The sequence below is a fragment of the Rattus norvegicus genome, chromosome 9, assembly GCF_021556685.1.
Source record: "Rattus norvegicus strain SHRSP/BbbUtx chromosome 9, alternate assembly SHRSP_T2T, whole genome shotgun sequence".
Lineage (NCBI taxonomy): Eukaryota > Metazoa > Chordata > Mammalia > Rodentia > Muridae > Rattus > Rattus norvegicus.
The window spans coordinates 6,120,062-6,143,978 of NC_141542.1; the positions used below are offsets into that span (position 1 = coordinate 6,120,062).

The 23,917-nt window shown below is 53.5% G+C and overlaps 1 protein-coding gene and 1 non-coding gene across 18 annotated transcripts in view; one reads left to right on the plus strand and one right to left on the minus strand.

The window, feature by feature from the left end:
- The window catches only part of Kdm4b (lysine demethylase 4B), a 78,480-nt gene that overhangs the window by 43,535 nt on the left and 11,028 nt on the right, over window positions 1-23,917 (plus strand). For 10 of the 17 annotated variants that reach the window (NM_001044236.3, NM_001395633.1, XM_087565043.1 and 7 more), the window contains 5 exons: window positions 2,984-3,087; window positions 6,332-6,469; window positions 16,334-16,530; window positions 21,146-21,247; window positions 21,390-21,577. In NM_001044236.3, coding sequence (NP_001037701.2) covers window positions 2,984-3,087; window positions 6,332-6,469; window positions 16,334-16,530; window positions 21,146-21,247; window positions 21,390-21,577 — 729 coding nt within the window. The remainder of the gene's footprint in view (window positions 1-2,983; window positions 3,088-6,331; window positions 6,470-16,333; window positions 16,531-21,145; window positions 21,248-21,389; window positions 21,578-23,917) is intronic. The other 7 variants (XM_087565047.1, XM_087565049.1, XM_087565046.1 and 4 more) reach the window with 1 other exon arrangement.
- Trnak-cuu11 (transfer RNA lysine (anticodon CUU) 11) lies at window positions 8,856-8,928 on the minus strand. Its single transcript has one exon. It is a non-coding gene; the product is annotated as a tRNA-Lys (tRNA).

Genomic DNA, 23,917 nt, shown 5'->3' on the forward strand with positions numbered 1-23,917 from the left:
CTCGATCACCTCTCCCTAAAGTGATGGCAGAGCTTTGGGTGCTACCTGTCAGAAAGGAACCAAGCAGCCAGGGCTCAAGGTGCAGAGAGGTCCCAGCTAGAGGCACTGGGTGGGTGTGGTGGGCTGAGTGACATCATGCCCCTAGCCTGGTCTCTGAGGTCAGTGTGAGTGCACTCAGTCTGCCATCAGTGACCCCCATGTCCTCAGGTGGGAACACAGCCAAGTTCTTTCAGCAGCCCTGGCCTCCATAGCCAGAGCCTGGCTTTGATAGTGGGCTTCACCTGTAGCTCAGGCTGGTAGGGAGGTCACTATCCTCCTGCTGGGTCTAGGAGGTCTGGGTGAACAGTGTGTGCCCCTGTACCTGGCTTTCCCTTTTTCTTACTGCACTCTGATGCTTGGGGTGGGACCTAGGGCCTCATGCATGCTGGGCAGTTGCTCTGCTGCAGAGCTGCTCCCAGCCATGTTGGTTTTTAAAGACAGGGTTTAGCTACTTGCCCAGGCTTGTCTCTAACTCACTTTGTAGCCTAAGCTAACCTTGAATTTATAATCCTCCTGCCTCAGCCTCACGAATGCTGGGATGACAGGTCCATGCCACCATGCCCACCACACCCATTCCTTTGTCAGGTGTAAGTTTGTATGTGGGAACCTAGGAATATGCACATTGAGAGCACCGTGAGTCCTGACGACGTGAAAGGTCTGTCTGTTCTCAGTCATCCCTAGAGCAGCTCCATCACAGTGTGGAATTGAGCAAGGCCTCTAAGGCAATGCTGCCACTGTGCTTTCTTCCCAGTGCCACTGTGCCCACACATAGCCTCAGTGGCTGTCAACAACCTAGAGCTATGGTACCTACATAGCTCAGATACAAGACAGATGCAGCAGGGTGTCCTGGGAGTCCTGCAACCCACCATGCATCCCTCAGCTCTCCACCCCTTCTTCCTAGTCTAGTGACAGCAGTACAACATCTGTCAGGCTCTCTGCCTCTGAGGCAGTGTCCATGAGGATGCTCCTTAGTTTGAGACATCTACAGTCTTTTCTGCCCCTGGAAGTGGCGATACACAGGTCCTGGAGGTTAGGTTATGGGCACCTTGTGGGGGTCCTGAGTGAGCTGGTGCCCTTTATAAAACACAAAGGAGATGCTCTTCGCTGCTGGCTCAGGACCTGGGAGCTAGTTCACAGTTGCTGCCCAGCCTCTGCTGACAGTGTCTCCTCTCTGCTTGTGATGCGAGAGTTCAGTGAACAAGGCTCAGGTGGCTCTTGCTTTGTGGCCTCTGGAGATAGTAAGACTGGCCTCAGAAGGACAGGAGAGCCATGGTCAGAATGTCAGCCCCTCCATCCACCCTAGTAGTCACAGGAGCATTCCCAGGGCCAGCAGGGGACAAAGGGGGCAGCAGGTGTGTGCAGAAGCTCAGCAGGATTTCAGTTCTCAGCCTCCAGAGTGACTGCTTAAAACATCTGGCTTCAGGGTGTGGTGGTATAGGCTGTTAATTCCAGCACTCAGGAGGCAGAGGCAGGTGGATCTTTGTGTTTAAGGTTCTCCGGGTCTAGATAGTGAGTTCCAGGCTAGCCAGGACCACATCTTGAGACCCTGCCTCCAATAGGAAAATCTGCCCTGCACACAGACACACAGTCCTGACAGCTGGGTGGGGACATTCCCTGGAACCAGAAGAAGGACTGAGCAATCTGCCCAGGGAAGGGTGGGGATAAGACAGGGAGGCAAGATACACGACATAGCAGGAGGCCACATGCAGCTTCCCTGGGCCTCCCCCTTTGTCAGCCCCAAGACAGACCTTCTTTGGGCATGCGCTACTGATGCCACCCACAGCAGAGATGAGTGGAGTGGGCTCACGGTTAGCACAGAGAATGAATAGCTGAGCCATAAATGGGCTTATGGGGAGAGGTGCCCGCGGGAGAGCATTGATGTGGGGGCACTAATCACTTCAGATGTGAGCCTTTATTAGGGCCCTAATGAGAGCCACTTAAGACGTGCATTAAAAGGGGAACGTGCTGCTAGAAGCTATAGTCATAATTTAAACCAAGGCGCTTTTAGTACCAAGGAAGGAAAGTTGAGGACTCGGCCCTCATCCCCTCAGGTGCCTGCTTTTCCAGCTCAGTTTCCTTCCAGCATCCGGGGCCTCTAAGTCTCTGCTTGCTATGTGCCCTGTGCACATGTCTGTGGGTGTGCACACACTCAAACATGTGCTCTGGAAGCAGAGACCTGTCAGGGACATGTGGAGGCTGGGCAAGTGTCTGTGGGATTCTGGAAGACTCTTTAGACTCTGAAGCTGGGTCATTTTCCCTCCTGTTCCCTGCTTTGCCCAGAGCAGACTTCTGTGACCCTCACTGTAGTGGGATGATGGTGTGTAGGCATCCTCTGAGGATACACAGGACAGTGTCATGTGGTGAGCAGTTAGTCTAGGAACTAGGTGTCCCCTGCCTCAGTTGCTCCCTATATTGCCCACCTTGACTGTTGTAGTGCTGCTTCTGAGAGGGTAGAGCTGAGCCCCAGCCTGCCCTGGGCCTCTGAAAGCATCATCCACCCATAGTGGGAACTGTACTCCTCAAGGTGTGGGAGGCCAGAATCCATGTTGGGACTCCAGGACATGGCTGAGCCTTGAGACAGCTGTCCTGCTCTGAGGCAAACACATATGCCTGGGAAGGTGAGCGGCCTGCTGAGAACATAGGGTGCTCCTGAACTCAGCTGTGGATCCAGAGGTAGGGTCCACAGGGCAGCTACAGCTGGCTTGTTTCTTGGTGGTGACCTCTAGTCTCAGAGGTCTTTAGAGTTTCCCATCCCCTTCAGGGAGGAATTAAATGTGCCAGCTCGCCAAGCCCAGGTCCTGGGACACTGCCTGGTGAACAGGGTGGACTCAGCCTAGGAGCTTACAGAAGAACTGCCTGTTGGGCAGTTGTCAGTCACAGGAGTGACAACTGCTCCTGTCTCCCACAGTGGCACCCACTCTGACACTACTTTGCCCCATCCCAGGCTTCTTCCCTGGGAGCTCACAGGGCTGCGATGCCTTCCTAAGGCACAAGATGACGCTCATCTCGCCCATCATCCTGAAGAAGTATGGCATCCCCTTCAGCCGGGTATGTATCACCAGGAACGGTTCTACAAGTGCTGACCAACTGGTTTGGGAAGGTGACCTAAGTTCTTTTACAGGGGAAATGGGTGAGGGCACAGGACAAGTGTGGGTTTGGCAGGGTCTTCGCTACTGCCTAGGCCATACCTGGTATTAACTACTTATAGTCAGTAAGGTGGCTGGCCCCTGAATGAAGGTGTCCTGTGTGTTGCTCTAAGGTCTGTGATAGATAAGGTCTGAGGTGGGAGAGCCAGCCGTGTGGCAGCTGCTGGGGAGTGGGAGCGGGTGACAGTGGGCTTCCTATTCCTGGCTTGACAATGACAAGTACTTTAAGTTTGCAGACCCAGGACCTTAGGTTTCTCCATGCAATGTGGGGACATCCTAGCAGGGAAGGCTAGCCCAACTGGGCTTGTGTCTGCAGAGGAGTAGAAGCCTGGGGATCAGGAAGTGAGAGGTCTTAGGACAACTGTTTCTGAAAGTTTCTCTGAAGAGTAATTGGTCAACCCAAGAGCTCACTCATACATTGAGAGGGAGCCCTTGCTCTGTGCTCACACAGGCATCAGTGTTGGAAATTGTTCCTGACATTTCAATCAAGGCACCCAATGGCATCTGGCTGTTCTTTCTGCGGATGCAGCCCAGAGGCTGCCCCTGGCTCTGAGAAGCACAGATACCCCTGCTAGATGGCAGATCATCACTTGTGGAAGTGAGAAGTGTCTGCTTTGTAACTGGCTTATGGAGAATGTTTTCCAGGCCCATGCTTCATGCACAGGGACTTGGGGACATGGGAATAGATAGAGTCACTGCCTGGTCCTTTCCTCCTGGGCTGTCTTAATAGTGCTGTAGATTGTATATATGGCACCCAGGCCCAAGGCAACTGGCCGGCTTACCTCCAGACTCAAAGAGTCTGCTGACATTATGAGAGCCACACTTTGTACACTGTAGTGTTGGGTGTTCTGGCTGGCCAGCCCTATAGGCTTGTGGGTGAAGGCCCCTGTCTGGTATCAGCTATGTTGGGATGGGGCCTAAGGACAGAACAGCAGACAAGAGATGAGATGAGGGTGAGGTGCCCTCCTGCAGATGAGGCATGGATCCCTCATCAGAATTCCCTTCATCCTTCAGCCGAGCAGCTGCACTCTACACTTGTGAGTCTGTAATGGTATTTATCTTTAGAAGGGAAGCTGATCAATAGCCGGCTCGTTAATGATTAAGAGTGTGTATTTTTGTAATTTGCCATTGACTTCCTCATCTGTCCCTCCTGAAGCGTCTCCAGCCTTCTCTCTGACTGGCGCTGGCCCCAGCCACTGTGGCTCTACTGCACAGCCATCCATCATCAATACCTCCTGATTTATCCCTGGGCTCTGCTGACAGCAGTGAGAGGGAGGCAGCTGCAACGGCTTAACAGCGGCTGGGACACAGTGGCTGGGATGGGAGCATGGCTCTGTTTTGTCTGTTGTGTGGCCATGCCTACATCCTCATCGCTGGCCCCAGTGTGTGTGGTGTGCTGCACCTCAGAAGGCCACGTGTGCTGGCTCCCAGCATGTGCTCTACTATGAATCTGGATGGCATGGAGAGGACCAACACTGAACTGCTATCACCACCACTGTCCACAGAGACAGCATTAAAGCTCCAGGCCTTCCTTTCCTTTGCAATGCTATGACCCCCAGGACCCGGGGACAAGCATGTGTCACACTTTACCACCCTGCATCTCACAACCCTTCATCAGCAACTGTCACTTGGGCAAGAATTTAAAATATAATGGTGCTGTCACTGACTTTCCATGATTGGTACAATTAATTATGTGAAAAGAAAAATATTGGCACATTCTCCAGGGCTTGCTGTGTTGCAGGCCGTGTTGGTTTCAGTGGATTTTTGATGAATGACTAATGTACATCCCACACCTTGTCGTTCACTCTCCCTCACCAGTGTCACCAAGAGGAATTCAGTGGCATGGGCTAGGTGGCCTGTGGGGAATACACAGCCCAGAGGTCCATTATAAGGTGTTGAGAGGGAAGGTGGAGGTCATTGTGACTAAGAGTGATCAGAGAGAAAAGACCGTCTCAGTACTGTTCATGAAACAGTGGCTCACTGTGACAGGCGTATAGGGTGGTGCCATTCAGCTGGACCATGTGGCTCAGAAGCCCTGGGCCAGTGAATCTCCTGTGTGCTTGAGATGCCAGCACCAGAGCCCAAGCTTCAAGAAGCCAGGGTGACCAGGGTCAGAGAATGAGCCAGGCTGAGGGCCTCCTTGGGGTTCTGGAACCTTCCTCCTTGGTTGGTGCATGCCAAGCTCAGATTCACAGATGCTTGTCTTCAATGTACAAGCCTTCCTGCCTGCTTAGTGGACAGTGAGGATCCAGCAGCCTCAGCGAGACCCTGTTCCTCATGGGACCTCAATTGCTCATTACAGATGAGAATCCATCCCTCCCCTAGGGAGCATGTGTCTGGAGCTGTTCCAGAGTGTTCTTGGAGGTGTCAGTGCTATTCCCACCCCTATCCCCCCACCCCACCCCCTCACACCCACACAAAAGGCTGTGTCTGTACCTCCTTCATGGAGAACCATAGGCAGCAATAATGTCATCATCAGGCCAACTCTGCACAATAGTACACTCCTTGCATGTACTCTGGCCTGGCCTCTGAGGGTTCGGCTGTAGCTGCCAATGGCCCTGTGCTAAGCTACACTGTGGGTAGCTTACTTTTAGCTGGGCAAGATGGCCAGGTCATAGCAGCCACAGTGCAGAGTGGAGGCATGCTTCCTGCCCTGTATCCTTTGGTAGCTGTGCTAGAACCAAGTCTTTTCATGTAGTCCAGCCTAGTCTCGATTCATGAGTCTCCTACCTCAGCTACCAAGGGCTAACATGTTGCCCACAGCATCTTTGACCCATGCTTGCTTGTTTTTTGAAGACAGGGTTTCGTTGTGTAGACCAGACTAGCCTGGAGCTCAGAGAGGCCTCAAAGTGCTGGGATTAAAGCCATGTCCCAGCATGTTTAGCTCTGGGTGTAAGTACTATAACATGCATGCTGAGGTCAGAGGATAACTTACAGAAGTCAGGTATAAGTTCTGTCTTGGGACCTAGGGATTGAACCCAGGTTGTCAGGCTTGGCAGCAAATGCCTTTAGTAAAGGATCCCACAGGTTTCCGAGCTACACTGTGGCTCTACTAAACCCACCAGATCATGAAAGGGCTTTAGCAGCTATGGGCTGCCCTTAAGCCGACATCCATCACCTGCTTAGTTCATCACTCTCTTCCATAGATTACACAGGAAGCTGGGGAGTTCATGATCACATTCCCCTATGGTTACCATGCGGGCTTCAACCATGGCTTTAACTGCGCTGAGTCCACTAACTTTGCCACGCTGCGCTGGATCGACTATGGCAAAGTGGCCACACAGGTAGGTGCACCAGTCATCTCAGGTTCAGTGGATGGGTGGGAACAGTGCTGTACCTAGGCGCACTCCACTGCGGGTGGGACTCATAAAGGTTCTGTCTTTGGTTTTTCTTTTCGTAGTGATCTGCAAGGACCGTCTCTCCTGGCAGTGCTGCTCTGGGGAGCTGACCCTTGCTGTTGTGCCAAGTTATTTACTAGTTCATTTTAGTTTTTGAGACATTGCCTGATACTGCCTTGGCCTTCCCAGTGATGGGCCACAGGATGCCCCATGCCCAGGACTAGATTACCATTTAGCTTGTAACTAGTGTTGCTAGTTTTCATGTGTGTTCATGTGGACCTGTGTGCACATGTAACCCACTGCCCATGGTCTTCCTGTGTGAGGCATGGTCTCCTGGCTGTGGCTTCTGGGGTGTCCATTAGCCTCCCATCTCACTTTGATGCACCAGCACACCTACCTTTGTGTGGGTTCAGAGGGTAGGAATTCAGATCAGTGGCTGCTTTGACTACTGGGCCATTCCTGGTCCCCCTGTCTGCCTGCTTCTTGCTTGCTGCCCTCACTCTACTTCGTGGGGCAGTCATCTCCTCTTGTGACTGGACATGAAGCCAGGGCCATCAAGCTCTGGGCGGGTTCACTAAGGATGTGGTATGGATGTGGTGACCTGATGTGGGGTGGCTGGGGCCTATTTCAATCTTTATGAAACACTAGTCTGGCATGAGCCTGGAAGGTGGCATGAGTGAGCCAGGGTTGAGGCCTGTGTCCAGTTCTGACCGGTTAGACACCTTGCCTGGCTAGCGCTAGCAGGGTGGCAGATTGAGTTGTGATGGCGGGGCTGTCTCAGCTGCAGCCATGACGGGAACTGCCCAGATAGGAAAAGTAATTTCAGGCTCAGCCATGTGTTCACAAACAAGCAACATTTGGGGATCGTGGTTCGATATGGTGCCATTCTCCATTGTCAGGCAACATAGCATGAAATTAGGGGATAAGTGGCCTAAGGCACCAAAGACCAGCCAGGGACAGGGCAAGGTGTCAAGCACAGCATTCTCCCAGGTGTGCCCAACTACCAGGGCAGTCCTAGTGTGGCAGTGCCCACCAGGAGGGGGGATGCACAGCCAGCTGAGGGTGGGGCCTTATGGTGGGGCCTGGGGACCAGGACTGCTGCTCTCCAGCCAGTGTGGACAGAGAAACTGTGAGGAGTGCCATGCTATGCAAGGCAAGATGGGGCCTGAGTCCCAGGTTACCTGGCCAGGATGAGTGCCTGTCTTTCTCTCTACCCAACCATCTGTTCTCACGTGGTGGTCATAGTCCCACACCCTCCTCCCCAGCCTGCATGCATCGGTTGTGTCCCTTTTTGCTTCTCTCCATTCCCTTGCCCTTCCATGTCCACAGCAGCATCAGGGAGCTGCAAGTAAGCTGCCTTCTTCCCTCTCTAACTAGGGCAGAGCAAGTGCCACTTTGTATTTGTAATGACTGAAGGGGGTACAGAGGAGTCCATGATCTATGGTAGGCACTGGAGTCCCCCTGCATGTCCCTAAGGACCAGAGGAGCCACTGGCATAGAGTCATACAGTGCTAAGGCAGGTCCTCTTTGCAGCCTGGAACCCCTTGAGCCTTCCAGGAAGGTACTTGCTGCCTGTGAAAGTGAGAGCATCAGCCCTGGCCAGCACCACAAGCATCCCTGTGCCTATACCTCTTCCTTCATAAGAAACAAGGTGGTAGCTAGGCGAGCACACCTCTTACCCTGGTGGTAGGAGGAAAATCTCAAATGCACTGGGCTGCAGGCTGACCTCTGGGCCAGGAACCAGCCAGTACTGAAGTCACCAGATTCTCTTAAAAGATTTTTCTAGATTGTGCACATGTGAGTGCAAACTGTGGAAGGCTCAGCTCAGGGGAGAGTTGTGGTACTGGAGCATCTAGGTCACCCAGGTCACAGACCCCAGTTGTAGGATGATGTCACAGGTGAGGCAGGTACAGGATAGAAGGAGGCCTGTCATTGGAGGAGAAGGAAGGATGGGCAGAAGAGAAGTTTGAAGGAAGAGGAGGAGACTAGGGGAGAGAGGAGGAGACAGGGCAGAGGAGAGGGAGAGGAGCCATGGCAGGTGATGTTAAGATTCTGCTCTGTGTATTTACAGGTTGTTATCAATGTTCCTAAGGGATGGATGGTACCGGGCTTTGTATGTTTAAGTGGGCAATTATATCTTACCAATTGGATCTAAGATTACTGTGTTGTGTGTTCTTTTATGTGAGGGTTTGAGTGTAGGAAAGTGTGCAGCTGGGCTGTGTTTCCGCCAAGATATCTAGCAGATATCTTGGGGCACCCGAGGTGTAGACCCAGCGAGGTAAAAGACACCGTTACTCTTTTATTATTTTTATATTTTTACAACAATAGATGGCGCCCAACGTGGGGCACGAACCCACAACCTTGGGATTAAGAGTCCCATGCTCTACTGACTGAGCTAGCCGGGCAAAAGACACCGTTACTCTTTATTATTTTTATATTTATACAACCACACCAGTGTCTTCAGATTAACTGCAGCAACTCATGGACCCTTTGCAGAAGGCTCTCTTGTGAGCCACATCTGCTCTGACTTTTGAACTACTTTCTTGGGACAGGTGCATTATGGTCTCACAGACATGGATGGCCAAGGCCTTCCCAGTAAAGTAACATGTGCTAAGGGAATATTATGCAGCTATCAAGAGTTCTCCTTTGGGATTTGTTCTGTCTTTACTGGCAGGGAGAGGTGACCCCCAGTGATCTGAGTTAAAGAGCAGATCATGATTGGGAGGTGAGTGTCATTTTCTAATCTGGCTGTGTAGAGAGATGAGGACAGCTGAGGGGCTCGTACTGAGGGGCTCGTACTAGCTTCTGTCACCTCCTCTTCTGGCTTTTCCTTCTGTGGTGTCTTAGGGTTTTATTTCTGTGAACAGACACCATAACCAATGCAAGTCTTATAGAGGACAACATTTAATTGGGGCTGGCTTACAGGTTCAGAGATTCAGTCCATTATCATCAAGCTGGGAGCATGGCAGCATCCAGACAGGTATGGTGCATCTTCATCTGAAGGCTGCTATCATCCACAGTGACATATGTGCTCCAAGACCATACCACTCCCTGGGCCAAGCCATCACAAACCATCACATGGTCACACAGCGCAGTTGAGAGTAACCATGGTCCTGTGGGTGTCTTATCTGTGTGCAGCACCAGTTGTGCCACCAGTCTTGATTGGTTCAGTTCCAAGATGAGAGTTAAGGTCAACCAGATGGCGGGGGATCAAGAATTCAGGGCCGTCTTCAGTTACATAGTGAGTTTGAGGGCAGCCTGGGCTACATGAGAGGGCTACCTTAAAACAAAACCAAGCCACAGACCTGTGTCAGACCTTGGGCCCCTCACAGGCTCTTTTCCTGTCTTGACAGCATCTATCCTTACAGAGAAGGTTCCTGAACTGTGCTTAGTACACACATGGAATCCCAGCATCCAAGAAGCTAAGGCAGGATTGCCGTAAGGTTGGTCACAGCCTGGGCTACAGAGCATGATCCTATCTCAGAAGCAAAAAGGAATCAGAGTTAAGAAGTGTAGAAAGTTAAGCTACCTAGCTGTGACACTCTACCTCCCACATGTATGACAAGAGTCTCGAATGAGCATGGGGCTTGGGTGAACACACTTTATTTCCCAGGCATTCCTACATGCTCCCCATAGACATGGTTCATTCCTTCTTCTGTGAAGTCAGCACCCTCCATGGAATGACCCTGAGCTGATAGACAGAAACAGAGGCCAAGCAACTTTGCCAGTGTTACACAGCAGGGGCCATGTCCAGCATGCCCTTCAGGTTCCTGGTCTATTCAATAGGACCTGTGTGCAGATGTGGTCCGGAGCCTCTAGGAATGCACCAGGTCAGCCGGCCCCTCTTCCCAGGTGTGATAACATGGAAGGAAGGGCTTGAGGCACTTCTGCCTGCCTGCCCACCTGCCTACTTTCTGCCCACCTGCCTGCTTCATCTGCTTTTGCAACAATCCACAGCTAAGTCACTAACTAAACCAAAGGGGTTCTCCAGTGAGGAGTGCCTCCTACATAGCCTTGCTCCTCGATAGCTGCTTCATCAGCCTTTGCAGGCGACACAGGCCACACACAATGTGGTCAGCTCAGCCCTGGTCCACACTGCAGGGGAGGGGGTTCTTCTCTAAATTGTCTCTCACCACGACCCCACCAAACTGAGCTGTGATGAGACCAAGGATGTGACTGAGAATCTGGCTCTGGCTGCACATTCAGTGGCTTCTGTCCCCTTTGCCATTCTTGTGGCCAGCTGCCAATCTTCCCAGAAATGCTTGGCAAGCCTGAAGGGTAGACATTGGAGCTGGGAGGCCTCCTACAGAGTTGGGAGTGAAAGTCTGGAGGTAGCCTACCCCTTGCTGCATATCATCATGCCCTTGTGATGGACTGGTAGCATCAGGCCCTGGGTAGGAAGCACTGAGATTAATGACCAGGTGAGAACTGACAGCCTTGTTCCCTGCTGTGAGTGACCATGTTTCCCACCCTGCACAGTTAGCTGCAGGCTGGGAGGCATGAAGCTGGCCTGCACCCTCAATCGCAGGGTCTGAGGTACTGCTACCACCTGGCCATTCTGTCTCACTGACCCTGATTTGTGTCATGGCAGAACTCTATGCACACAATGGCTATTGTGAAGTGTGTCTCCCCCTCAACCCCCCACCCCCGTCCCTGTCACACGACCATTTCTCTAAGCACGTGTGCCCATGGGCACATAGAGGGTCCTGTGTAAGGCTGACTGACACAGCCTTCTTGTGGCATAGCTAGCCCATGGTTGGGGAGGAAAGCTCTAGAAGGTGCCCTAGCATGGACTCCCCAACACTGTACATGCTCTGGGGTATGTTCTCTGTGAGGTATCCTAGCCTTGCACCCCATGAGCTCCAACAGCCCTGGTAGTAAGTACTTCTAAGTGTCGCTTGAGGTCTCTGGCTGAGGAGATACCTGCTGATATACCCTGTCCTCTGCAGCTGATTCCCCAGTAGGTTAAGTGGAGAATAAATAGATCATGGACGCAGACACTAGACACCCCCATATGATGTAGCCTGTGCATTGCAACCTCGTGCCTCAATTTCCCTGAGTAAACTGAGGCTCCAGGGGTTTCCATGTCAAGGGATGCTGGTATGTTGTAGGCTGCCCTAGAAGGTCCCTGGCATGGCATTGCCAGGTTTTTGGCTTATGATGGTCATACTAAGGTTTGCACAAAGCAGGAGCTGACAGGACCTAAAGAGCAGTATAGGGAGAAAAAAGAGGCTAGTGATGCCAGCTCCCTGCTCACTGTCTATCCCTGGTGCCATCCAGGACAGGTGGCCTCAGTGCCAAGAGGGGGTGAGGTGCATGTTGTCATGGGTGCAGTGCCACATGAGGGGCATCATGACACTAGAGACTGCTGAGGGGCATAGGCCCTGCCAGGCAGCACTGTGAGCTGGCGCCTAATCATCCTGTGCACAGGTCCCTGTGGTTCTCTAATGAACTGGCTGTTGTCGCAGTGCTGGCAATCACAGCAGAAATGGGCCAAGCCACAGCCAGAGCTCTGTGCTGTAACCCTTAGTGGGCCAGAGCATCACCCTCAAACAAACAGCTCTGCAAAAGTGTTCCTTCAGTCATTGAGCTTGCCTTCCTTTGCTAGGGCACTGGTGCATGTCTGTCACCCCAGCACTCAGGAGGCTAAGGCAGGAAGATTGCCCCAAGCTCGAGGTCAGTCTCAGCTACATTATTTTTTAAAAAACATTTCTGCCCAGGGAGGCTAATGGTGGCCTTAGTTGGTGCCATGGTTTAGCAAGGTCCACTTTTAGGAAACAGGCCTGAGCCAGGCATCTAGAGAACCCACTGTGGCCCAGTCTCCATCAGGTCAGCAGGGTTGGTCAGTGCCCCTCCTGCACCCTGTGGTGTGCCCCTACCCTGGCTCCTAGACCCCAGGCCTGTCAGGTCACCTGGGGGTAGGGGCAATCACATCTGAATATGTCCAGCCATGGTGGTGAGCTGGGGACAATGTTGTGGTCCCCTCCAGAACTGATGCTTTTTAGGGATGACGTGTCCTACCCTCAGCCACCTCAACAGCAGGCTCGGTGTTCCGCCCTGGTTCCTATGCCGTGACTGAGAGTTGTCCCTGCCACGCTGGTGAGAGCAGGAGAGTCCCTACAGTACCGTGCTATCTGGGTTGGTGGTTTTATTGAGTCTGTGTTTTAATCATCTCCTCTCCAGCTACTGCTTCCCCAGCTCCAGTTTTGCATGAGCCGGGTTCTGGTGTAATCAGACCTCTCAAAAGAACACAGCCTCCAACCAGAGCTCAGAGCCCACAGAAGATCCTGGGAACCCAGGTATCCTCACTGCCATGCACCCAGCCCACTTCGAGTGAGACAGTAGGGATAGATTCAAAGTGTGAGGATGTGGGAGCCCCCGGGACAGGGTTGCAGTCCAGGCAAAACCTCTGTGCCTGACACAGCCCTGAAGGAGCCAGGAAGCCAAGGGTCTACAAACCCTCAGTGGTACTGGAATAAGCGTACATGTACCCCACTACAGATGAGACACCTTCACAGTTTTCAGTCGCTAGAGGTGCATGGTGTGCACACACAGTCTGTTCATGGGGTGACCCTGTGCTAGAGGTGCATGGTGTGCACACACAGTCTGTTCATGGGGTGACCCTGTGCTAGAGGTGCATGGTGTACACACACAGTATGTTCATGGGGTGACCCTGGACCCAGGGGCATTGGGGCAATGTTTAGCTAGGCAGAGAACCACATAGGGACCCTTGTCCCATGTTTGCCAGCCATACCCCAATGTTTCAACTTCATTGGACAAGCACTTCTGTGACTTGGGTAGCCTGAGAAGACCTGTCTCCTTCGTGTCTCCGAGAATCTCACTGACCTGACTAGGCTCCTGATAGTCAGTGGCCTACAAGGATCTGGGGTGGACAAGAGGTCTCCACCAGGATCTGTGTAGAAAAATGAATAGTGACACAGACTGGCAGGAGTAGGTCACGTGCTTTGAGGAGCACCAATATCCAGGAGCAACGGCCCCCCCGGGGAAGCAAAATGCTGCTGTCAGCATAGGCAGGGTCTCTTATGCAGAAGCACTTTAAAGGTGTCTGTGCCATGTGCAGCCACACTAAGCTCTGGACCATCACACTCAGGCTGTAAAGTGCCCGTGACTGCAGTAGGATGTAGGGTGATGGCTGCAGGATGCCTTTGTTCACAAAGTAAGACAAGGCAGCATGTATGGGGGAGCTGGGAACCAGAGAATCCCTAGCATCTGTGTGCAGAACTGGGAGCTGGTCCAGATTGGCTGTCTAAGCTTCGCTCCAGGTTGGGAAGCAGGTGTCAGATAATCCCTCATTGTGTGCTGCAGGTTCCAACTCTGCTTCGCCGGCCTGTGAGTTCTGGTGGGTGAGAAAGACTGCCAGCTGGCCAGGTAGCAGTGCAAGGCTACTGTGACTCACAGTTCCTGACGTGCCACCGTGTGGGGTGGTTAGGAGAGCAACATACCCCTGCATGCCTGGAAAGCAAGGGTTAGGGTTTAGTGCCTGGTGAGTGTTGTACTTCACCAAAGTCCCCCAGCTCTGCCTGACTGTGGTCACTTTCCTGTGTAGTTACAAAGGCCCTAAGATGGTGACAGGTAGTCACCCTGATGGCAAACTATGCTTTGCCATAACTGTCCAGCTTGTCCTGTGAGAGTGATAGATGTCTCAGCTTATTCTCCTCCTAGGCCACTTCTATAGGTCTGCGACAGGACCCTGCTCAAGACTCCAGTGCAGCCTCAGGGCAGGAGCCTGAGGGGAATTTTCCCTTGCATTATCTCCAAGCTCCACTCTGAAGTAGACTCAGCAGGTGGCCATGTCCAGGTCAGTGGCTAGGTCATGTTCCTGGCCTTCTCACATGCAGCCCTCCTCAAGGAGGCCTCCAGAGCAGAAAGCCACTAGCCTAGCCAAGCAATGGGGTGATCTGTCTGTTTTCTCACCCTCAGGTGTGGAGCACAGCAGCTGGGGTGTGGCAATGGTTGGGGTCCATGGCCCTATCTCAAATATTTAACTGGAAGCTTGTACTACTCTGAAGTACCTGTGAGGCCCTCAGAGGTACCTGATGCTATGCATGACTGGTAGGACTGTCATATTGGTAGGCTGGCATTCAGGGCTAGTGCCAGGAGCTTTGGTGAGTGGTGCCACCCAGGCCCCTCAAGGATCTCCTTTTGCTGTCAGGCGTCATCAGAGCTTGTTAATCCCCAACAGGGATAACACCCTTCATCACAGGCTGGGCTCACGAGAAAGGACTGTTGCCACCCCAGAATCCCAGGTGGCAGTAGGACACCCAGGTGACAGCTGCCCACCAAGGAGGGAGCCTAAATTGCACTGGTGGGTGAGCCCCTAAGAAGCTCTGTCCTCAGGAGGTAATGAAGTCCTTTGGAGTGGGTTGGCCTTAGTGGCCCCACTGCTTTCCTTCCATGTGGCTCAGGGTGACTGTGTTCTGTACTGGTAGGGTGATGCCCAGTCCTGAGAGGGCTCCAGCCTGCAAGGGTCCAGACAGATCCTCTGCACAGATGAGTCTCTGCCCCTCAGGAGAGAGTGACTCCATAGTGGAGAACAGTCTGCTTTTTCCTGTGCTGACACTACTAAGCTGCTGTGGTCAGATGGGGCAACTGCTTGGGCCTCCCCAGGAAGATGGACCGAGCCCTCCATGACTGAACTTTGCCACCTTCCCCTGGTGACCATGTCTCAGATCCAACAGGCTGCTGCTCCCAGACCCGGCTTCCACTTCCTTAAAACATTTGCTTTTGGCCACACACTCCCCATATCTGCACAGCCCACATGGGGTATGTGAAGGCCACTGTCACTGCAAGGCCAGCCGGGGCTGGCAGCTCTGTCTTGGCCACTGGTGCTGGCTCTGATGGTGTCTGTGGAGCCCATGGGAGCACTAAGGTACTTTTTCTGATTACTAATGGCAAAGCTGTGGCTGAGTCACTTGGCGCAGATCCCTTACTCTGCAGTTGATGGGGGCTCAGTGGGGCCAGGCTCAGGAACACACAACTTGGGCACCATCTGTGGCCACCGCTGACTGGCCAAGTCCCTGCACAGCCACTCTCCTGCATATTCCCATTAAGCAAGTTGAGTTTGCTGGAAATCACTCTCCCATAAATACCCCCTCTCGTTCGGCATACTGGACCCAGACAGAGCCCTAGTGCCCTCCCCTCCAGCAAAGAGGGGTGGGAGCTACAGGACATTTCCTTGCTGAGGCTTCTTGGGTAGGATGGGGAAACTGGGAAGGGCTCATCGTACGCACTTTAGTTTTCTTCCTCTGCATTCAGGACATTCTAGATGGAGCCACAGCTGCTGTAGACTGGGGCAGTGAGCTCACCGTCCAGTCTGCAGTGTCTCAGCCTGCAGCCCCTCAGGAGTGTATCAGCTGCCATCACACTGGCCCAGCTTGTTCTGCTGCTTGAGAGGCCTGTGTCCTCTAGTCTGGGAGAGAGGGAGGGAGACTGGTTCAGGGGTGTTCAGACTAGATGGTGACCACAAGGCACTGCCTGCTCCCTATCCTGTCTGGGTTCACCAGGCCCAGGCTTGGGTCTTCTAGGTAGACCTAGAAGTCAGTCAGTCAGACTGCCTGGTCCTGGGTGATTGATCTATGAAGACCCATGTTGCCCTCTGGAAATGATGCCATGTCATCTTCTCTTCTTGCTGGGCAAGGCTGGGCATTCCCTCCTGGGGCCTTTTGGTCTGGCCTGCCTGTGGTGAGGGCAGCGGTGGCTGAACTAGCAGGCCCACCTTGATACTGGGCTGTGTCCGCTGTGTGGGAGCCAGACTGGCATGAGACTCAGTGACTCTGTGTGTCCCCACAGTGTACATGTCGAAAGGACATGGTCAAGATCTCCATGGATGTGTTTGTACGCATACTGCAGCCCGAACGCTATGAGCAGTGGAAGCAAGGGCGTGACCTCACAGTGCTGGACCACACGAGGCCCACAGCCCTGAGCAGTCCCGAGCTCAGCTCTTGGAGTGCCTCACGAACTTCACTCAAGGCCAAGCTCCTGCGAAGGTGAGTAGCCATCTCCAGTGCCTTCCTCCACCTCCACTCGTTCTTATTTCTGCTTCTATAAACAGGAGTTATCTGGGCATCCCAGGCAGGGCCTCAGACCCTTTCCACGGGCATCTGACTGTTCACTGCTATTTGCTGGTGATGTAATCCCGGTGCCCTTGCATCTCTGAGAGCTGGCAGGGCCCCTGCAAGCATTCATAGGGCCAAAGCCTAACCAGATGCCATGCTCCTAAGGATGCATGGACCCTACTGGCCTACTCCTTACAATCATAGTATGGTCACCCATGGCTGCAGCAGCCCTGCCCATGTCCCGAGAAAGAGGTGACTCTAGCATTGACAGTGCAGGTAAGAGGGAGGCCTACATGGCTAGGCCCAACCCCTCATTGCAGGTCCCTGTAACTCCTCAGGGTTTGAGCTTCTGATAGGCCAAGGAGAGCCCTCAGAGCTGAGATAGAGCCACAGCTATGAGACTGTGCGGAACTCGGGTGTCTGCCTGGGAAGGACCCAGCAGGCCAGGCTGTGACCACCATTCAGAAACCAGTAGTGTTGACAAGACCTTGCATAGGAACGTACCTGCTGCCTTGACCTATAGACCTGTATACTGCTGTGAGGATCCTCGTGGCTTTCAAATCTTGTAGAATCTGTGGTATCTTCTAGAATTTGCTGCAGCCTTAGCCTATATTGGCTATGCCAGGCAGCCTGCTACCTTCCATTCCTGAAGAGTTCAGGGCTTCTTTGTCTAGCCCAGGGGTCAGTGCTAGCTGTGCCTTGGCCCTGGCCATGGGGTCCTGCTCTGCAGGCAGGCCATGGGAGCTATATGGGACAGTCAGACTGTGATCTGAAACCTTCCCTCCTCACCAGGTTCTCTTTGACAGTGTTGCATGTGCTACAGTCTTACCCTCTGTTTCCTGCTTAATGTCCTCTCCTGTGGAGCAGTCTGTGGTTCTCCATCTTTCTGCAGTGTCTTCATTTGACTTCCTGCCTTGTAGGGCCATGGAAAGCAGCCTTGTGGCGCTGAATTTAGCTGTGGGGTTTTATGATGGTTTCATGATAGATGGTTTAAGGGTCCATCAAATAGACCTCACATTCCAGGGCCACAGTTGTACCAAGGCTGTCCAGAGATGGATCTCCCATGCTTACACCACAGCCAGTCTTTCAGAGGCTTCCTTCCCTAGGCAGTGCCCCACTGTGACTCTCTGAAAGCTGTGATAATGACACTGTGAATGAAGGTCACCCTGAGGACATACCTTCTGTTAAAGCTGCTAGAAGCCGGCTGTTCCTGTGGAAGCCCTGGCCTCTGTGGAATGGGCTTGTTGTGCTTCTACATGGTGCTGGGATTGCCCTGAACACGGCCCAGCTTCTCTCAGCTGTGCCTCGTTGCCATGCTTAGCTCCCCTGGGAAAACTGAGGCACATTAGGGGTTTAGTGTGGGACCAGAGCATCTATCTCCCCAATGCACCAGGGCCTGGGGCTGCTGGGCCATTGCTGTCTACTGGTGCTGAGAGCACCCTGCCCTCTGCCTTCTGCATAATGCTCTGGTTACAGCCCTATGCATCGGACAGTTCCCGTTGGCTTCTTGTTGGGAGATGCTATTTAGACCAGCAATAGTGTGCTCAGCCTCTTTATCCCATGAGGGCCCTTCTGTGTCCCCTGGGGGCCCAGGCTGGCTGCTTCGCAGCACAGGCCTCTATCAAGCTATCCTGTGCCCTCCCTGGTCCCATTCCTAGTCAGCAGCTTAACAGGTGGGTTGACTTCAACCCCTTTCAGAGGTGACTGTCAGGAGACAATGCCACATTACTTGGTCAGTCTGGCCCACTGTGGATGTGTGGGGGTCAGGAGGTGTCTGTACTCCACAGTGTGACACACCTGCCTGCTGACCTCATCACCAGCGTCTACCTGTGACCCCAAGCACCATGTTTCCTGAACCCTAGAATGTGCCTCAGTTTCCCTGGGGATATAGTAAATATTGCCACTTAGTGGTAGAAATCAAGCCAGGGAAGGAAGCCAGAGCCTTCAGCAGCCTCCTAGCTGCTTTGGAGGCACAGGCCACCACATATCTGTAGCTGTCATCTCTCACTGTGTGTCATTCCTGTCAGTGAAAGCTATGGGCTTCTTCCTTACCCACCACTGAAGTCCCAAGTCTCCTGCTTTCACCTCAGAAGAGTTTGTGTCATTCACCTGCCAACACTTGACTTCTAACAATTGATAAAATGTTGCCCAGTTCAGCCATCTGCTGAGCCCAATGGGGCGTGGATGAGAGTTGGTCTGTATAGGAGCAGCCGGATGGCTCAGAGACATCAGTGAGACAGCAGGAGGCTCACCAGAGTAGGCTAGACTGGGTCAGGACTTTGGGCACCCCAGGTTGGAGCACTGGATGCCTTGCGTAAGCTGTCCTCACTGCCAGGCCTGCTCCCTGTGCACACCACTCACTTCATGGCAGAAAACCGACATCTTCATATGGGGTCCATCTAGTGGCTCTGTTCCTAACAGTGGTCGTCCTGTAGCCTCTGCCTGCCATCACCCTTAGTGCAAGCCCCTTATTCACCCTTAGAACAAGACCAGAGGCCAGGGTGGAGCAGAGACAGCCTTCAAGGAGATTCCAAAGCCACCAGAGACCATGGCAAAAGAGCAGAGGCAGGAGAAGCCAGCACAAGCTGGTCCACAGTGCTGCAGGAAAATGTGAGCCCCCAGACAGTAGCACAGAGAAAGTGCTGGAAGTTGACAGGCAGAGGAGTCTAGCGTTGTCCAAGTTTTAAGACAAGCAAAGACACTTGCATCAGTGGCTCTGTGCAGCCTGGTCTTGTGGTATGGTGATGATGGCCCAAGACGTGGTATATGCCCATGGGTCCCTCACCTGGGTTCATTAGGCAATCCCCAGAGCTTCTAGAGAGAACAGGCTAGCACAGGACTTGGCATCCAGCTAAAGGCTGCAGAGCAAGCCCTTGTGGCCTGTGGTCCCTTCCCAGGATCTCCTCCCAGGGTCCCCCAGCCATAGTGCCTACTGGACTCAGGGGAAGAAAGACAGGCTTATAGCTCTTCAGGACTCACGTCCTTCTTCGGAAAGCTAATGCATGCAGGATGCATGTCAGCCCAGCGCAAGTCTAAGTCCTGAAAGCTGCAGGAACTATAAAAGGCTTACCTTGCTAGAGGCATCGTGATGGGTGCCACTTGGAACAGGGCCAGGATTGCTAGGTCATCAGTGTGGAGCTGGTGACAAGCTGCTTAGTGGGTCAGAGTGGGGCTAGAGCACTTGGAGATGCCAAGAAGCATTAATCATCCAATAGAAGAGGGTCTGAAGCAGACTGCAGGCACAGGAGCCCTGCCCTAGCTATGGGTCCATCACACAGATGCAAGGGTATTGTGTGCTGTGGCTGCCTGAAGAGAGGCTGCTGCAGAAGGGTGGCCGCATCTGTGACAGGCCTGGTGGGGAAGAGGTGTTAGTGTGGGGTTGTGACAGTTGTGACAGGGCTGAGTCTGGGCATGTTCTCATAAAACAGAACCAGCATGGCTATGTCTTTGGAGTACAGTGGCCCTCTCTGGATGGGTACAGTGTGTGCATGTGAGCCACTAGTTCCTGATTTTCTGGTGTGGGGCACAGATGGGCTCAAGTCTCATTTCCTGGACCCTTGAGCACTGTGACTGTGGGTACCTGGGAGGCTGGCTGGCGTGCTCAACTGTGAACAGTGTTGTGTGCAGCCAGGGCTGTCCCAGTCTGCTTGTGCAAGGGCTGGTCAGGCCCCTGATGCAGCCCCCAGTACCAGCTTATAATAGGGTCAGGACAGTGACTGAGTCAGGGCCGTTCAGGAAGCTGCTTCCAGGTGAGTTGGTGGCAGGCTATGAGTGTTATCTGGAGCCTGGAGCCATCAGGAAGGAGCAACCTTAGATCCTGGGGGAAGAGTTGCAGTCCGTGCTACTACACTGTCTGACTTGGTGTTTTCCAGTTGCCCTGTTGCTGGCGCTACCTAACCCAAGCAGAAGAGATAGAGAATGTCTCTGGATCCAAGGCCCTGTGTCCCCAACCCTTCCTCTCCCTCCCCTGTCAGTGCGTCCCACCCCCTTCTGCCTGTCCCTCAGCCCATCGACCTGCAGCCACTGTGTGTGCACACCCTCCCTCTGCCTACGTCCTCGGAATGCCACCTGCTCATCTGCTGGTCATCTTGTGGGCTCTCACATCACTGAGGGATCCTACCCTAGTTGGTTGGAGTGTTTCAGCCACAGGAGTGAGGGAGAGGAGGGCAGGCCACAGCCAGAGCCACAGAGGCCAATACCTAGGGCCAGACTGCAAAGCATTCCCAGCTCCTCTGGACTACTGAGGGGATGTGATGGTGAGGGCTACTGGGATGTGGATGCCAGGGACAAAGTAGCAGGAAGTCATTCTCCCTTGTCAGTCTAAGCAGCTTTAGGGGAGGTCCTGCCTGTTCCCTTGTTGTACCTGCTTACCCTGTCACCTCATTCGGAGAGGCTAAGCACTGCAGTCTTGGTCCTATTTTGTGTCAGGGCTGGTCTGTTGGTGCCAGGGACCATCCCTGTAGGCTGGTTAGGGCCTGAGAGCCCCATGGAGGGCTGTAGAGAGGGCCCCAGGAGCCAGAGGAAAACCCTCAAATTTACATTCTAGACAAATTAGTGTGAAGGAGAGCAGACCCTGGAGAAAGGCTGAGGAGGAGAGGAGGCCGAGTCTAGAGAGGAGGCGGGAGCCGACCAGGAGGCCAGGGCCGGCGTAAGTGATTTCCCTCGCACCTGCCCCCAGCATTCTACCCATCCTGTGCCACCATCACCTGCTTCACCCCAGCCTGCTCCTTGCCCTGCCCACCCTGGACTGCAGCCATTTCCTCTCCTGCCTGACCAGTGCCCTCCTCCAGGTCACACCGGAGACGGAGCCAGCCCAAGAAGTCCAAACCTGAAGACTCCAGGTCTCCAGGGGAAGCCACAGCTGGGGTAGCTGGTCTGGACGAGGCCAGGGGCTGTTCCCGGAGGGAGACCATGCCTGAGGAGGAGGAGGAAGAGGAGCTGTCACCTTCACAGGGCCATGAGGCCGAGGGCGTGGAAGGTCAGTGCTGGGTGTCTACACCATGAAGTTTGGGTTCCTTCGGTCTTGCTCTTGCTGGCTAGGGTACACCATGAGGTGCCTGTGCACCTGGGGACCTTGAACTGCAGTCAGGCACTGTGTCCCAGCCCTCTTCTGCTGCACACACATGCCTCACTCCTGCTGCTAGCTTCCATTCAGCTGTAACCTTGTGCCCAGGTAGGGAGGGGCTTTCCTCTCTGGCCTTTCTGCAGTGTGAGGCAGTGCTGAGTGCCCACAGCACCTCAGATTTCCCCTCTGCCCCCTGCTACTGGGGGTAGTTACAGACAAGAGAACTGTCTATGGCACACCATGACAGTGTCTTCCTGCCAGGAAAACCCAAATGAGGGGAAGCGGGGTGACCACAGACATAGTAACTCATGGGGCCGTGGGCAAGGCCACACATGGCCAGAAACTCAGGATAAGCCAGGCCACTGCTAGACAGCAGCTCCCACCCAGCCAGTCAGAATAGCTACACAGCAAGTTCAGGCTGATATCACCCAAGAAAACCGATGGCCACAGATCCAGGGAGTTATAAACTAGATGCCTGGTTAAGGTACCTGCTGATAAGCAGAAGGCCCTGGAGTCACCATGGTGTAAGTGGATCCATAGGATCTGAGGGCAGGAGTGTTGCCCTCAGACATACAGAGAAGCCATAGGAGGTAGGTGCCATACTGAGGGTCTAGCCTGGGCTCCCTGCATCTACTTCCCACACTGGCTTTTGAGCCACCTGTAGTCATATGACCAGTTATGGGATCTTGGTACCTTGAAGTATATGTTTATTCCCTGTGGATCTGGTGTCAGGAGCAGCCCCTCTTCCCGACTACGGTGCAAGGGGGCGGGGCGGGGGGCGGGGGAAGTGGTCTCCTGACTCAGCCAGCAGCATAGCATCACCCAGTCTGTCTGCTTCTCATCCTGCTTCCTCTGAGGACCCCCATGGTGACCTCTCTATACAGTCCCTTCTGTTGTCGGAGGTGATAAGACCCCAGGCCCCAGGGGCAAGCAGCTGTTGTTAGAGGCCTCCACTGTCTGCTGCTGACTTAAGGATTCTCCTTGACCTTGAACTTGTTAGCTTTAAGTGGAAGCAGTGTCTGTCCTTGTGGAGGTGACATTTTCCTGAGGAAACATGTCTAATGGTATCTGAGGTCACCAGGTAGGTGGTTACTGGAGCAGATGGAGATGACCAGGTTCCTGATGTACCCCAGCAGTCAAAGAGTTGGCCACAGAACCACACCAGGCCATGGCCATATAGCTCGGCTTGTCACACCTGTAGCCCTCCATTTTCAGGGGCTGCTTGCCCACTTCTAGGGTGGGCTGCCTCCACTATGAACAGGGTTGCCAGGGTACTCTAGTAGAGTCGGGGCCACCAAGTATAGTGACAGACTGGCAGGTTTGGTGTACCTCCTGTTGGGAAGGAATTCAAAAGACATTCTGGATGTCCCGCTCTGATGGGTGATAGGAGGGAGGGTGCCACCAGCTTCCCAGGTGAACGATGGCCAGGGCCCTGTGTATCACAGGCACCTCCTGTGACCAGGTGTGGCAAGATCTCAATCATCCAGTCAGTTCTGAAGATGTGGCACATGTGTGGACGTCTGGGTCACATCTCCCAGGCCGAGGGATCAAAGGACCACAGACTACTGCTAACATTTGGCCAGTGTGTAAGATTCAGGGGTGGTATGTCCCAGGACTGGAAGGAGTGCCATGGCCCCTCCTGTGAAGCCTCAGAGCCAACCTCAGCAGCATATCATTTGTGCTGCTGGTGGCCGCTTTCAAGATGTGGACCTTGGGGGACCTCTGTGCAGAGGTGGGGACCCCAGTCTGCTGACAGGGCAGAGGAAACCTATAACAGCTCGTATTCCTGTGCCTGTGCTATAGGGTCCCTTGAAGGGCAAGAGGTCATCTCCCTAATCCACCCAGTCTCCTTAGCCCACTCTGTCTCCAGGTCTCCACAAGCACATAGGATGCTCAAGCTCAGTCACTCAGGAATGCATTAAGCACACAAGATGCTCAGGCTCAGTCACTCAGGAGTGCATTAAGGGCCGAATTAACTGCTCCTTGTGAGTCTTCCTATTCCACCTTCTGTGGGGGGGACAGCTACACTTCCACCTCTTTGTCTGTGCAGTTGAGCCACATACCTGGAGGCCTGGCTGTCTTTTGGGGGACTGGAAATAGTCACAGTGGCTATGGCACAGTAGGGCCTCCGCTGCTCTGAGGTCTGAGGCATGGTTTGCCACAGAAGGGAGTCAGACTCTCCAGTAGGACAGAACACTAAGTACTGAGCGATCAGTCAGAAGACAGTGTCCCAGGCACCACCCTCCTATCCCA